At 39.8% G+C, this 15,728-nt stretch overlaps 1 protein-coding gene across 1 annotated transcript in view; it reads left to right on the top strand.

Moving 5' to 3' along the window:
• PLAAT1 (phospholipase A and acyltransferase 1) overlaps positions 1 to 15,728 on the top strand; it is a 36,562-nt gene that overhangs the window by 8,253 nt on the left and 12,581 nt on the right. The window contains 1 exon segment of the mRNA XM_005545384.5: positions 11,065 to 11,203. Coding sequence (XP_005545441.3) covers positions 11,065 to 11,203 — 139 coding nt within the window.

Raw genomic sequence — 15,728 nt, 5'->3', positions numbered from 1 at the left:
ATACGGACTTACCCGCTACCTGGAGCATAACCCTGGGCTCAGCGAGAGTGAGAGGGGTTCCTCACACCAAAGTCTGGGCCTCTTTAATCTTTGTCAGTGTCGAGGAGCTGGAAGGCGCCTCCAGTACCTGGAGGAGGGTTGTCACGTGGAGGCGCAGTGACTGTGCTTAGGTTGGGGCAGTCTGACCTCCAGTGGCCCATCTGCCAACAGTTTGGACAGGGGCGGGTTGGCTCCTTTGGGTTGGGGCACTGCTTGGCCCAGTGGCTGTCGTTGCCGCACTTGAAGCAGGCACCAGGTGGCGCTCGGGTAGTACCTCCTTTCTGGGAGCTCCTGGAGCCGGCCGGCCTCAGGGCTGCTACCAAGGCCTGGGTTTGGAGTTGTACCTTCTGTTTTAGCCTGGCCTGTCGTTGGGCCTCAGCTGCTTCCTTCCTGGAGTGTAGACCTTGAAGGCCAGTTTGACTAAATCCTGGATGGGAGTTTGAGGGCATTCCTCTGCCTTTTTAAATTTTTTTTGGATATCAGGGGCCGATTGAGAAGTGAAGTATGAAGCTAAGATGGCTCCTCCTGCAGGGGAGGCAGGGTCAAGGCGGGCGTACTGAATAAGTGGCTCTGTCAGTCGGTTAAGAAAAAGAGCCGAATTTTCATCTGAGCCTTGGACTACCTCCTTTAACTTATTAAAATTGACTGACTTATTGGAGGCTGCCTGCATGCCAGCAAGAAGGCACTGGACCATCATATCTCGGTGGCGGCTGCCTGCCTGACCAACCTGCTAGTCCTAGTTGGGCTCGGCTGAGGGCACCGCCTCAGTGCCAGCTGGCATGGCGTGGTCAGTTAAATGAACCTGATCAGCGTGCTGCCTGGCTGCCGCTAGGATACGCTCCCGTTCCTCAGGGGACAGGGTTGAGGTCATAACGACAAGGGGATCATGCCAGGCAAGGTCATACGCCTGGCACAGGTATCTGAACTTTTTGAAATACTGAGTGGGGTTGGCTGAGAAAGAGCGTACACGGTCTTCAATCTTAGACAGGTCTGCCAGCGGAAACAGCACGTGGACCCAGACTACTCCTTCGGCACCAGCCACCTCTCACAAGAGACACAGGAGGTTGGTCCTGGACTGAGTATGGGCTGAGACAGGTGAGGAAGGGGAGGAGGTGGAGGTAGGGGAGACAGAATCTGTTGGGTTTGGTGAGGGCACAGGATGGGTGGAAGGGAGGGGAGGCGCTGACAAGGATGGGGATAATGGCGGGTCAGGGTAAGGAGAAGGTTGGGTGGGAGACTGAAGGGGTGGCTGGGATAGGGTGTCAGGAGGCACAGAAAAAGAGGAGGAATTATCCCTCTCCTTGCTCGAGGGAAGAGATTTTGCAAGTAGGACCTGAGCTAACGAGCATTGAGCACAGAGATCTGGGTGAGAACGCAAGTGCTAAAAGGCTTGAACATAGGGTATCTCATACCATTTGCCTAGTCTCTTGCAGAAGTTGGTCAGATCTATGAGGATGTTAAAGTCTAGAGTGCCTTCTGCAGGCCACTGAGACGGATTATCCAATTTATACTGCGGTCATGCTACTGTGCAGAAGAAAATGAGCTGCTTTTGTTTTAGGTCTTGGCTGAGACTTAAAGTCTGGAAATTAGCCAAGAGGCACCTCAGAGGGGGATTTTCGGTTTGGTTTGGACTGGGTAGTTCCCATGGTCCTAAGGTGGGTAGTCCGGCGGCAATGGGAGCATCCTCTCACTGCCACGCGGAGTGCGGGGTACAGTGGCTTCCGGGGAGGTTGGACGTCTCCTAGTCCCTGGTGCCAAGGTCACAGTTAACCAGAGGGAGCCCCTGACGTGGCCATGCGTTTCGGACAGGGACTTCCCGGAGGGAGCCTACAGGACGGGGGAAAACTTCCCCAGCAGTGATCGAATTGAGTCTTGGATTTGGTGAAACGGCTCCTGGCCGTTTGGTGAAGGAGGTCCTGGCTTGGGGAGAGGAGAGCCTGCCCGACCCGGCAGTGGCCCGGGGGGGGGGGGGGGGGGCGGGTCTCCTCCCGGGTTTCGGCACCAAATGTAAAGGTAAACTGAGGCTGGAGCCGAACTGGGAACGAAGACACAAGGCAAATGGCAGTGAGAATAGCCTTTATTAGGACTTGCGGGCGAGGTTCCTCGGTCCAAAGGTGCGGGCCGAGGAAGTCGCGCTGAGGGAGGAGGGTAGGGGCTTTTTATAGCCTGAGAGGTAGGGAAGCTGGTTGTACAAACAGAGCCTGGGGGGTCTTGAAACTACTAGGGCAGGAGTTGAGTAAGGGTCATGAGGAAGGGGTCTTTGGAAACTGTTAACCGAAACTGCTGTTTACGAACTTGTGGAATGCAGGTGAGCTACAGGTCATGGGGGAGTGTGGTTGCCCAGCCGGAACTCTGACGCATGCAAGTCTGCGGGTGTGTACAAGGGTGAAGGGAGTCTTTAACCAAAGGAATGCTACACCGGGTAATGCCGCCATGTTGGATCTAGATTCCTGCCTAACGATGATCCTTCGTATTTCTGGGATATTGAAAGGAGTTAATCAGCTTGCTTTAGGCAGACAATAAGTAAAGGATCCCCAGAGAACCTGTGACCCACCCCACAAGTGCTTACATCAGATGTTTTGTGCAGATAAGGGAACTTGCACAGGGGACTTGCCTAAACATGCCCAAAGCAGACTAAGGGCCCCGCATGCACACTGAAGGAGTATGTGGAGCCACCAGAAATTCACGCCTTATACAGATAGGGAACTCAGCCTCATCAGGTTATATGTAAAGCCTTTGTATTCAGCTGTGAGGGAGCAATGACCAACCTGCTTTCAGGACCCCTCTCTCTGCTGAGAACTTTCCTTTTGCTTAATAAATTCTAATCCAGTCACTTTTCAAGTGTCTGTGTACCTAATTGTTCTGGTCATGAGACAAGAGCCTAGAGTTAGCTGAGCTAAGGAGTAAAAAATCCTGCATCAATATCAGTTCTAATGTCTCCTCTTTCATTTTAGATTTTGTTGGGGTTTTTTCCTTTTTCCTTGTCTCAAGATATTTTTTAATTTTCCTTTTAATTTTTTGTTTGACTCATTGGTTGTTCAGGGACATGTTATTTAATTTCCACATATTTGTGAGTTTTCCAAGATTCCTCCTGCTATTGATTTATAGGTTTGTGCCATTGTGGTCAGAAGAAATACTTGATAGGATTTCAGTCTTTTTAAATTTGTTGAGATTTGGTTTGTGATCTAACATATAATCTCTCCTGGAGAACACTCCATGTCAATTGAGAAAAATGTATATTCAATTGTTGTTACATGAAATTTTCTGTAAATATTTGTCAGGTCCATTTGGCTTAAAGTATAGTTCAAGTTCAATATTTCCTTGTTGATTTTTGGCCTAGATCTGTCCAATGTTGAAAGTGGGACATTATTGTATTACAGTCCATGTCTCTCATCAGATCTATTAATACTTGCTTTATATATTTAGGTGGTTTGATATTGGGTGTATATATATTTATAATTGTTATATTTTCTTTATGAATTGACCCCTTCATCATTATATAATAACTTTTCATATCTTTCTGCAGTTTTTCACTTGCAGTCTATTTTGTCTGATAGAAGTATAGCTACTCCCACTTTGTGTTGGTTTCCTTTTGTGTGGAATATCTTTTTTCATCTCTTCATTGTCCGCTATGTGTGTTGTTAAAGGTTAAGAGAGGTGAAGTTAATCTATTGTAGGCAGCATATAGTTGGGTCTTTTTTTTAATCCATTGACCCATTCAATATGTTTTGACTGGAGAATTTAATACACTTACATTGAAAGTAATCATTGGTAGGTAAGAACTTACTGTTGCTGTTTTGTTGTTTTCTGGTTAATTTGTAGATCTTTTGTTTTCTGTTTTCCTCTCTTGCTTGCTTCCTTTGCAATTTAATGATTTTTTGTAGTGGTATGCTTTGAATTCTTTATTTTTATCTTTTGTGTATCTACTAAGAATTTTTCCTTTGTGGTTACTCAGAGACTTAGTTCTTATACTAATAACAAGCTATTTTAAGCTTATAATTACTTAACTTTGATCACTTGTACAAACTCTAAACTTTTACTATCCCCTCCAACAATTTGTTTTTGTTGACACTTTTTAAAATAGTTTTTGTCATGTCCATTAGCATAGTATGGTTGCTATATGTGTTTTGAATAGTTTTTCTTTTTTTAACCTTTATATTAGAGATGTAATTTATTTTCATGCTACCATTACAGTATGAGTGTTCAGTGTTTGACTGTATACTTGCTTTTACCAGTGAGTTTTTATTTTTATATATTTCCATGTTGCTACTTAGTGATATTTTCCTTCAATGTGAAGTACCCCTTTTAGTATTTCTTGTAAGGCAGGTCTAGTTGTGATAAATTCCCTCAGCTTTTGTTCGTCTGAGAAAGTGTTTTTTAAAGCTCCCCTTCCTCTCTTCCTTTTTGAAGGACAGGATTGCTGAGTATAGTGTTCTTGATTGGCAGGGTTTTTTTTTTTTTTTTTTTTTTTAAGCTCTTTGACCATATCTTGCTCCTTTCTACCCTGCAGGGTTTCTGTTGAAAGATCTAATGGGGGTCCACTTTTATGTAACAAGTTGCTTTTCCCTTAAAGCTTTCCTATCTTCTCTCTGTCTTTAACTTTCTACAATTTGATTATTATGTATCTTGATGTGGTTTGCTTTGGGTTCGTCTTATTAGGTGTTTGTCAAGCTTCTGGATTTCTGTTTCCTTCCCCACACTTAGGAAGGTTTTTGCAATTGCAGTAGATTCTCATTTAATGTTCATACGTTCTTGGAAACTGCAACTTTAAGCAAAATGATTTATAGCAGGTTTTTGAATAACATCATTTTATTCAATGTCATTTCATTATGTTGATGAGAAAAAATTCCTTTCATTATATGTTGTTTTGCTTTAAGTCACAGTTTCCAAGGACCTATCAATGACATTAAATGAGGACTTGCTATATTTCTTTGAATATATTTTCTGTCCCTTTCTCTCTTCCCTTTCTGGTACAACAGTAATTCACATATTCTGTTTAATGCTGTCCACTAAGGCTGTTAGACTGTTTCACTCCTTTTCATTCTTTTTTCTTTTCAGTCCTCAAATTAGGATTTACCAATGACCTGTATTCAAGTTTGCTAATTCATACTTCTGCTTGATTTATTCTACTGTTGAACCTCCTTATTGGATTTTTCAGTTCAGTTATATTATTCAGTTTGATGGTTTGTTTGGTACTTTTTAATATTTTCTGTCTCATTGTTGAAGTTCTCAGTTTTTTCATGCATTGTTTTCCCTACCTTAGTAAGCATTGTTATGACTGCCCTTTTGAATTCCCTGTCAGATAAATCACATATTTACATTTCATTAGAGTCACTTTCTGGAGATTTAATTTATCTTGTTCTTTTATTTGTAACATATTTCTGTGTTTCTTCATTTTCCTCCATTCCCTATGTTGTTTTCTGCACATTGATAAAAGAACCACCTTTCTCAGTCTTGCTAGACTGGTCTTGTGTCGGAGATGTTCCTTTCCAATCAGCCTCATCAAAGATTTTTAGAAGCCACTAACTTGTTTTTGCTTGTAAAATCTCCTATTTTTTATTCTTAGTGCCCCCTCCCAACCCAAATTAAAGAGTTTCAAGTTATTGCCTTGAGAGAGGTGGGATAAAAGCCAGTCCCTTGAAATGCAGCTGGAGAGACTGCGGTGTTAGTTGTATGTTCCAGTTTCTTTTTTCTTTGTAGAGAAGCTTAGAGCAGAATTAAATCTCCCATTCATTCTGCCCTGTACCAAGGAGAATGTCTGAGGCGGATGCCTTTATTCTTGATAGACTGCTCACATTGGAGGAGAGATTGCTGCTGAACATTTTCAAGTTAAAAAGCCACCTTTTTGTTCTTTGTTGTCTAGGAGACTCAAAAGTGAAGAACTCGTGTCAGCTCTCAGACTAGAAGCCTGTCTCTTGGGTGAAGGCTATAAAAGTTAGAGCACTCCATGTGTGCAGAAACTACTTCCAGAGAAAGTCTGCAGGTCTGGATTTCTTACTGGCACAAGCCAGAGAAAAAGGTGTAGGGGAAGTAACCACTCTCCCGTTGGAACAAGCAAAAGTCTCACACCCTCCTGGCAGGGAGAAACTTCTGGTCTAGAGTTATTACTAAAGCAAGCCATAGAGGAAGGTGCAAGGAGTGCCCACTTTCCCTTTCAGACATGAAGAAGCAGCCCCCCTGCTCCCCTCCCCCACCTCTTTCCAATTGGAGATTAAAGGAGTTTATTTCCAGAGCAAGTCAGGGGAAAAGGTGTGGGAGTTCCATCCCTCCCATTCTTGCTGCCAGAGGTCTCCAGTTTCTTTCAACAGAGAGATGGCTGAGCTGGATTGTTGCTGGAGCAAGCAGGGGAAAGAAGTGCAACAAGTGCCTATCTCCTGTACAAGCAAGAAGTCGCAGACCTTTCTTGCGGGGAGAGGCTTCTAGTCTGGAGTTATCACAGAAGCAAGCCAGGGGAAAAGATACAGGAATGCCCTTTTTGCTTCTCAGTCATGGAGAGATCCCCCAGCTTCACTTTCACAAGAGATTGCAGAAATTTATCTCAGGAACAAACCAGGCAAGAAAGCATATTCTTGCTGGCAGAGGCCTCCAACCTCTTTCCCTTCAGAAATTGTAGGGCTGGAATTGTCACTAGAACAAACTAATGAAGATGGTGGGAATATTGTCCTTGTTTAGGCTTGAAGAGGTTTATTCTTTATTTGCTGTATAGGCTCCCAGATACTGGTGTATTAGAGACCAGTACCACATTGAACTTCTGGAAAAGAATGTAGCCAAATCCTTTCCAGGGAGAGATTGGAAGCTGGGCTGATCCTGGGCACTACAGCAGCTGACAGCTTTCAAGGTTTGAAACCTCCCTTTGTTTTTTGTGCTTGAGGGAAATCCTCCAATGCCTTTTTCTTACTCTTTCTCAGACACAGTGATTTAAGAGCCAAGCCTTTTAAAAGGGATGGTAAAAGTTGAACATTAGGTGTATGGTACAAGCCCCTTACTCCTTGAGACCATGCTAGGAGTTGGGATTCCTTTCCTAATTATAAGACTCTGTGCATAGGGTGGGGTTTGTGCATGAGTGTGTCTCCACTTTTCCTACCAATTTTGATGTGGATATTTTCTTCTTTGTCTAGTGTGTAGGCGTCTTTCAGCTGGATTCTGCCTTTCTTTTGGAGAGAATTGATCTGTGTGTAGGTGTTTCCTTAGTGTGTTTGTGGGAGAAGGGATAGTCAGGGAGCCTCCTATTACACCATTTTGCTGAGGTCCCCGTATTGTGGTTTTAATTTGCATTTTCCTAATGACTAATGGCTTTCTTGACATCTGTGTATTTTCTTTGGTGAAAGTAGTCTGTTTGCATTACTATAAAGGAATATTTGAGACTGGGTAATTTACAAGGAAATGAGAGTTAATTGACTTACAGCTCCACAGGGCGTACAGAATGGTGCTGGTGTCTGCTGCTGGTGAGGGCCTCGGAAAGCTTACAATCATGGTGGAAGGCATGGGGGACCAGGTGTATTCATGGTGAGAATGGGAGCAAGGGGCGGTGGGAGGTACCACACTCTTGTAAACAACCAGATCTCTTGTGAACTCACTCATCACCAAAGGGTTGGCACTAGCCATTCATGAGGGATCCACTCCCATGATCTAGATGCCTCCCACCAGACCCCACCTCCAACACTGGGGATTACATTTCAGCATGAGATTTGGCAGTAATAAATATCCAAACCATATAACCTACATTCTAATTGTATTGTTTGCTTTTTTATTGTTGAGTTTGGGGAGTCCTTTATATGTTCTAGATACTAGTTCTGTCACAGATATGTGGTTTGCAAATATTTTCGCCCACTCTGTAGTCCGTCTTTCCATTTTAACAGGATCTTTTATAGTACAAAAGTCTTTAATCTTAAGGACAATCAGTTTACCAATTTTTCCTGATAAGGATCATACTTTTGGTATCAAGTCTGGGAACTCTTTGTCTACCCTAGACCCTAAAAATTTTTCTCCTATGTTTTTCTCTGTATTTTATAGTTTTACATTTAAGTCAGTTATCCATTTTGAAATAATTTTTGCATGAGGTATGAAATTTAGGTCAAGGTTTGTTTATTTGTTTGTTTGCCTATGGATGTCTAATTGTTTCAGCATCAGTTGTCAAAAATCTTTTATATAATAGTGTATGACCTTGACCAGTTAAACTACCTGCCTGGTTTTGTTTTCTTTGTCTAAAAATGAGGAGATTGGACTAGGACTAGATGGGTATCATTTAAGCTGCATTCCTGGAAGTTCTGGGGTCTCAGGAATCCTCAACAGGAGCAGCAATGTGGGCGAGTGGTGAGTAGGGCTCTCATGCTGTCCCTGACTTCGTTCAGGGCAGTGCTGCTTGTTAGGCTTTATATTTTTATGCTTCTATTTGATACATGCTTTGACATGGTACCCACTGCTATAAACAAGTTTGGAGACCATCAGATTAGATAATATCTGAAGTACCTTTCTGTAGTCCATTGCTATGATTCTAAGTGTTCAGTATCATAACTCACTTTTTACCTTGCATATTAGCCTTCAGATTCCTCTGTTAGTTTCTTGAGGGATTACTCTTATGAAATCTTATTTCTCTTTATAAATATGATAGACTTTATGAAATCGATTAACTTAACAGTTTATGAATCAATTTATATGTCAGAAATTGAAAATTTGTTAAATATATTAGAATTTTACGGTTGAATCACTTATTTCACAGAATTATCATGCCTGGAAGAGAGCATAAGGAACTAAAATCCTACATTAACCGTGTACCAATCTCAGTGTCTCTCTTATCATCCACCTGTTTAGCTCTTGCCAATTCACAGAGCATTTGCAACAGTTTTTTACCAGCTCCCAAAGGGTTACTTGCAAAAGCTTTTTACCAGCTCCCTAAAGGTTACTTGCAAACAGCTTTTTGAGATAAACAAAATCAGGCTTATATGCTCATACCTGTTTTCAACATGAGGAAACAGACTCAGTTCCAGTGACCTGCCCAAACTTACAGAACTAACAAGTGTCGAGTAGAAGACTAAGAGAAGAGCTCACATCATTAATACCTAGTCAAGTTATTTTCCTTCTATATTTTATATATTAGGGTTTCAGTGGGTATTTTCCAAAAGTTGGTATTTGCTACTTTAGCTTTTTATCTGTAAAGTGAGATAACATAACACACTCAAATAGTTGTGTATTTTTTCTTTTTTGCAGTTAGATAGGGTTGAGATAGTGCATTTGAAAAAATAATGCCCTAGAAAGTGCTCACCATTCAAATGGTGGTTATTATCATATACTCTGGCTGCATCTTGGAATCATAGCAGGCAGCTTTGTGTGTTTGCTGATTCCTATTCACGGGAAATGTGTTTGTTTATATCACAGTGTATTATCTATTTTTCCTTTTAGTACCCATGTGGCCAAATTACGAACTGCCATATTAATAAGATGCAAACATATTTGAGAGGGTGGTTAGACTTAATGGTTTTCATGAAGTTGTTTTAATAGTTATTTTTCAACAGATGCACAGCTTATATTTGGCCACATCTCTGTGACAGTGTGATGACTGAACTTTTCAACAGATGGCATACAAATACTTGGGAAAACACCCTTCTAATATTAATTGTTATAAAAAAGACTTTTAGAGTGCCAGAAGAATGATAGCCTGTATTCCCAAGTCCTTAGTCTCTGCTATTATAATTATAATTTAGATGATTTGGAAGTTTCTATTTCTGGCACTTGGATTTGTTTTGTAAATGAGCATATATATCTGCATTAGAGTGAAATGATGAGGAACACGCTGTTGTCAATTAGAGATTCAACATAGATACAGCATTTAAATCCTCCTTTGTTTGTTGATAGATGTACATAATCTCCTCTTGCTGAGTCATTCTACTTCTATTCCATACATAGAAAATAGAACTTTTCATAAGAATCAGCTGTGAGATACTTATGTGTTCTTTCTAAAAAGTATTGACTTAAAAAAAAATGACCAAACTTAGAATTTGAAACATGTTCATCAATGTGATGAACTCCCCAGCTTTCCAAGTTGTCCTGCGTCTGCTGTTGACCACCTCGCATGGCTTCTGGAATCAGTAAGTGAGGAATCTGACAATAAGTAGGGCAGGAAGGAGAGTCGTGAAAATCTGTGGTGGCATGTATCATTGTTACAATGACAAAGGGCATTTACTGATGTTTAGTGGGTGCAAGCCAGAGTACCTATACATGCTACACTACACAGTATAGTTTTAAACCAGAAAGAAAAATTCCATGTCCTACATTAATTTGAACATCTGACTGGACATCCATCTGAGCCTGGAATCCAACTCTGCTTAAATGAAGTGACAGAGTAGGTTTTGTAATACATGGTATTTTTGCAGAGTTTTATAATACATGGTGTTTTTGCAGAGTTTTAGTACCCTCAGAATGTTGAATGTTAGCATCCACCCATACCTCTGCTTCTTGATTTTACTATACTGCTGTATAAAAGCTTGAAAGACTTCTGATCTGATTTTATTGCTCCTGAATTCTGACTTTTTCATGCTAAATAAGTGTAAGCATATAAATCCTTTTTTATATCCTTAAGTATAGTCATAGACTGAACATTTAGTAAACAGATATTATAAATTTACTTTCCGATTTCCCTTTTTTATCCTAAATAGACCATATTTTAATATTTAATCCTTGATATTTTTAAAATCTGTGTAAGTTATATTATGCATGGATTTCTAGATTTAAAGAGAAAATTACAGAATGCTTGTTATTGTAAAGGGGCTCTGAAATTGATTGGGATGAGAAGCATTACTATAGAAAATTAAGTAAAACAAGACAAATTATTTCTCTACTTGTCCCCTTGTGCACACATAATTCAGTGTTAGAATCATTCAAAGAAAAGGACAGGGTCGTGATTCTAAGTCTTTAGTATGGAATGCAGTCTCAATAAATTCGGTATCATTCTGCTTTTATGGGTGTCTTAAACTGATTTTCTTTTGGCAAGTTGTATTAGCTAGTTCTTCTTTGTGTTTGTCATTGCAGATGGCGTTTAATGATTGCTTCAGTTTGAACTACCCTGGCAACCCCTGCCCAGGGGACTTGATCGAAGTGTTCCGTCCTGGCTATCAGCACTGGGCCCTGTACTTGGGTGATGGTTATGTTATCAACATAGCGCCTGTAGGTGAGGTTTATTTCCAGTGGCTCCTGGGAGCAGATTTTTAGTGTTCTTGTTACAGGAAGGAATCATGGGTGAAATAATAAACAAAACAAAATAGAAATAAAATATAGAAAGCAGATAAATCTAACTAATCTAGGTTTAGAGAAGGATATTCTGAAACCAAAGCAGCATTGAAGAAATCACAAAGGCCATTCACATTAAATTTTAAAGCCTCTGGATTTAAAAAATTACAATTAAAAAGTAAATAACCAGCTGGGAAAAATATTTGCCACAAACATGGCAAGGTTCATTGTCTTTACATATCACACAAATAGGTTATTTCAATTCATTCAACACCTATTTGTAGATCACCTAGTATGTTCTGAATGCTATTCTAAGTGCTGGGGGTATACAGACATCTCCCTGCATGGTGGAGTTTACATTTTAGTAAGCAGGGACAGACCATGAGCAAGTTACACAAATGTTAAAATTGTGATAAGTGATACAGAAGAAATAAGAAGGTAGGATGAGAAGTGCTGAGGGCAGAACGTGGTGGGTGGAGATGCTGTGATTTTAAATGAAGTGGTCAGGAAAATTTCTTAAGAAAGTGACATTTGAGGAAAAACATAAAAGAGGTAAAGAAACCGGTCAGATGCTATCTGTAGCAATAGTATCCGAGGTCAAGGGGGGACAGCAGACAGTAAAACCTCAACAAACAAATGGATAAAGAATTAGGAACAGTTTGTAAAAGAAGAGAAGCAAAAACTAATACACTTTTTGAAAAAATTTCAACTTTCTGGCCTAGGAATTGTAAAACCAATAAAATATTTCATGCCTATCTCATTAGCAAAGGTTAAAAAGTGATAACAAGCAGTGTTGATAAGAATATAGTGAAATGAACATAAAGGTATTGTTGATGGTAATATAAACTGATAAGGACTAGGACCTTAGACGGGTTCGTATTCTCTGACCCTGTAATTGTACTTCTAGGAATCTATTCTGGGGAAGTATTTAGAGATGTAGACAAGCATTTCTATGTAATGATATTCACTTCTGTGTCATTTATAAAATGGTTAAAGTAGACAATGGCATATGTTCGATAGGGGAATGATTAAATAAATTAAGATTTAGCCACATAATATTAGTTATCTAATATTCTTTACTGAGGAGTCTTCATTGCTTCATGGAGGGAAACTGCAGAAAGAGCAGAGGTGGTGCTGGCCTCAGAGATGCCTACGTCTAGGGGTTTAACCACTATTTAGACTCTCCGTCACACATCTGCATTTTTTTTCTATATGCTCTCTTCATTTTCCCAGACTATGTCTCTTTAAAAAACTAAACTGATGACCATAGGCAGCTTTAGGTTCTGACTTTTAGGTTCTTTTGACCCAACACGAAAGAGCTAACTGTAACTACCTGTTACAGTTAAAGAATCATGGAGACAGACTCCAGTCGCTCCGGTGTGAGGCCCATGTTCATTGCCAGACTATCACTGTGCCCAAGAGAATGGAATACTGTGATTGGCTCAGACAGAGTTGTTTCCAGGAATAAATAGGCAATGGTGGGATTTGGTGCTGGATAGATATAAATAACAGCATCTGTAACAGCCGTTAAAAGTCTTATATCTGGACATGTTTTATTGCAGGGAAGATGGTCTTAATATGATATGTATTTGAAAAAGATTAACCACATGCTCAGTCATAAAGCAAGTCTCAATAAATTCAAAAGAACTGAAATCACACCAGGCACACTCTTGAACCACAGTGCAATAAAAACAGAAATGAATACAAAGAAGATTTCTCAAAACTACACAAAAACATGGAAATTAAACAGCTTGGTCCTCAATATCAATGTGTGATGCTTAATATCTAGTGTCAACATGATTGGATTGAAGGATGCAAAGTATTGTTCTGGGTGTGTCTGTGAGGGTGTTGCCAAAGGAGATGAACATTGAGTCAGTGGACTGGGAGAGGCAGACCCACCCTCAATCTGGGTGGGCACCATCTAATCAGCTGCCAGTGAGGCTAGGATAAAAGCAGGCAGAGGACTGTGGAAGAATTACACTGGCTAAGTCTTCTAGCCTCCATCTTTCTCCTATGCTCGATGCTTCCTGCCCTTGAACATCTGACTCCAAGTTCTTCAGCTTTTGGACTCTTGGACCTACACCAGTGGTTTGCCAGGGGCTCTCGGGCCTTTGGCCACAGACTAAAGGCTTCACTATTGGCTTATCTACTTTTGAGGTTTTCGGACTTGGACCGGCTTTCTTGTTCCACCCCTTGCAGACAGCCTATTGTGGGACTTCACCTGTGGTCGTGTGAGTCAATACTCCTTAATAAACTTCCTTTCATATATACATCTGTCCTATTAGTCCTGCCCCTCTAGAGAACCCTGAAGAATACAGGTGGAAAATGAAATGAGGGCAGAAATCAAAAAGTTCTTTGAAATTAATCAATATAGAGACACAACTTACCAAAATCTTTGGGATGCACCTAAATCAGTGTTAAGAGGAAAGTTTATAGCACTAAACACAGTCATTAAGAAGTTAGAAGGAGCTCAGATTAACAACCTAATATTGCACATAGTGGAACTAGGAAAAAAAAAAAGAAGACCAACCCCAAGCTAGCAGGACAAAATAAATCTAAAATTGGAGAAAAACTGAAAGAAATAGAGATACAAAAATCCATACAAAATTAATGAAACAAATAATTTGTTTTTTGAAAGGATAAACAAGATTGATAGACTGCTATCTAGATTAACAAAGGAAAAAAGATCCAAAGAAGTGCCATCAGAAATGACAAAGATGACATTATAACCAGCCCTTCAGAAATACAAAAGGTCCATAGAGACTATTATGAACATCTCTATATACATAAGTTAGAAAATTTAGAGGAAATGGACAAATTCTGAAACACACAACTTTTCAACATTGAGCCAGGAAAAAAGTTTCAAAATTGAATAAGTAACAATAACAAATAAAAAACTACCAACCAAAAAAAGCCCTGGAGCAGATGGATTCACAGCCAAATTCCAGGAGGTGTACAGAGAACTGGTACCAATCCTACTGAAACGACTCTGAAAACTCAAGGAGGAAGGACTCCTTCCTGACTCATTCTGTGAAACTAGCATCATCCTGATACCAAAATCAGGAGAGAGACACAAAAAAAGAAAACTTCAGGCCAATATTCCTGATGAACGTAGATGCAAAAATCCTCATCAAAAGACTAGCAAACCAAATGTGGCAGCACATCAAAAAGTTAATTCATAATCAAGTAGGCTTTATTCCTGAGATAGAAGATTGGTTCAGCATACACAAATCAATAAATATGATTCACCACATAAACTGAGTGAAAACCAAAAACCATATGATCATCTCAATAGATACAGAAAAGCCTTTGATTAAATACAACATCCCTTCATGATAAAAACCCTGAACAGAATTGGCATTGAAGGAACATACCTCAAAATAATGAATCATTTATGAGACACCCACAGCAAACATCATACTGAATGGGTCATTCCCCTTTAGAACTGAAACAAAACAAGGGTGTTCACTCTGACTATTCCTGTTCAACATAGTATTGAAAGTGCTAGCCAGAGCAGTGAGGCAAAAGAAGGAAAGAAAAGGCATCCAAATAGGAAAAAAGTAAGTTAAATTACCTCTTTTTGTTGAATATTTGATTCTGTACCTAGAAAGCCCTGAAAACTCCACCAGAAGCCTCCTGGAACTGATAAACAACTTCAGTAAAGTTTCAGGATACAAAATCAGTGTACAAAAATCAGTAGCATTTTTATACACCAATAACATTCTAGCTGAGAGCCAAATTAAAAACATAATTCCATTTACAGTAGCCACAGATAAATAAAATACCTAGGAATACATCTAACCAAGAAGGTGAAAGATCTCTACAAGGAGAACTACAAAACACTGCTAAAAGAAATCAGAGATGAGACAAATAAATGGAAAAACATTCCATGCTCACGGATTGGAAGAAATAATTTTAAAATGCTCAAATTGCCCAAAGCAGTCTACGGATTCAATGCTATTTCTATCAAACTACCAATGCCGTTCTTCACAGAATTAGAAAAAATATTCTAAAATTTACATGGAACCAAAAAAGAGCCCAAATAGCAAAAACTAAAAAAAGCTGGAGGCACATTACCCAACTTCAAACTCTACTAGAAGGCTATAGTAACCAAAACATCATGGCACTGGTACAAAAACAGACACACAGACCAAGGGAACAGAATAGAGAACCCAGAAATAAAGCCAAGCACCCAAATCCATCTGATGATCTTTGATGAATTCAACAAAAATAAGCAATGGGGAAAGGTCTTCCTATTCAATAAATGGTGCTGGAATAACTGGCTAGCCATATGCAGAAGAAAAAAACTGGACCCCTACCTTTTACTATGTGCAAAAATTTACTCAAGATGGACTAAAAGTTTAAATGAAGAACTCCAACATGGCACATGTATACATATGTAACAAACCTGCACGTTGTGCACATGTACCCTAGAACTTAAAGTATAATAATAATTAAAAAAGAAA

This window comes from Macaca fascicularis, chromosome 2 (assembly GCF_037993035.2).
Source record: "Macaca fascicularis isolate 582-1 chromosome 2, T2T-MFA8v1.1".
Lineage (NCBI taxonomy): Eukaryota > Metazoa > Chordata > Mammalia > Primates > Cercopithecidae > Macaca > Macaca fascicularis.
The sequence above is the reverse complement of the archived record's forward strand: the minus strand, read 5'-3'. Positions and strand labels throughout refer to the sequence as shown.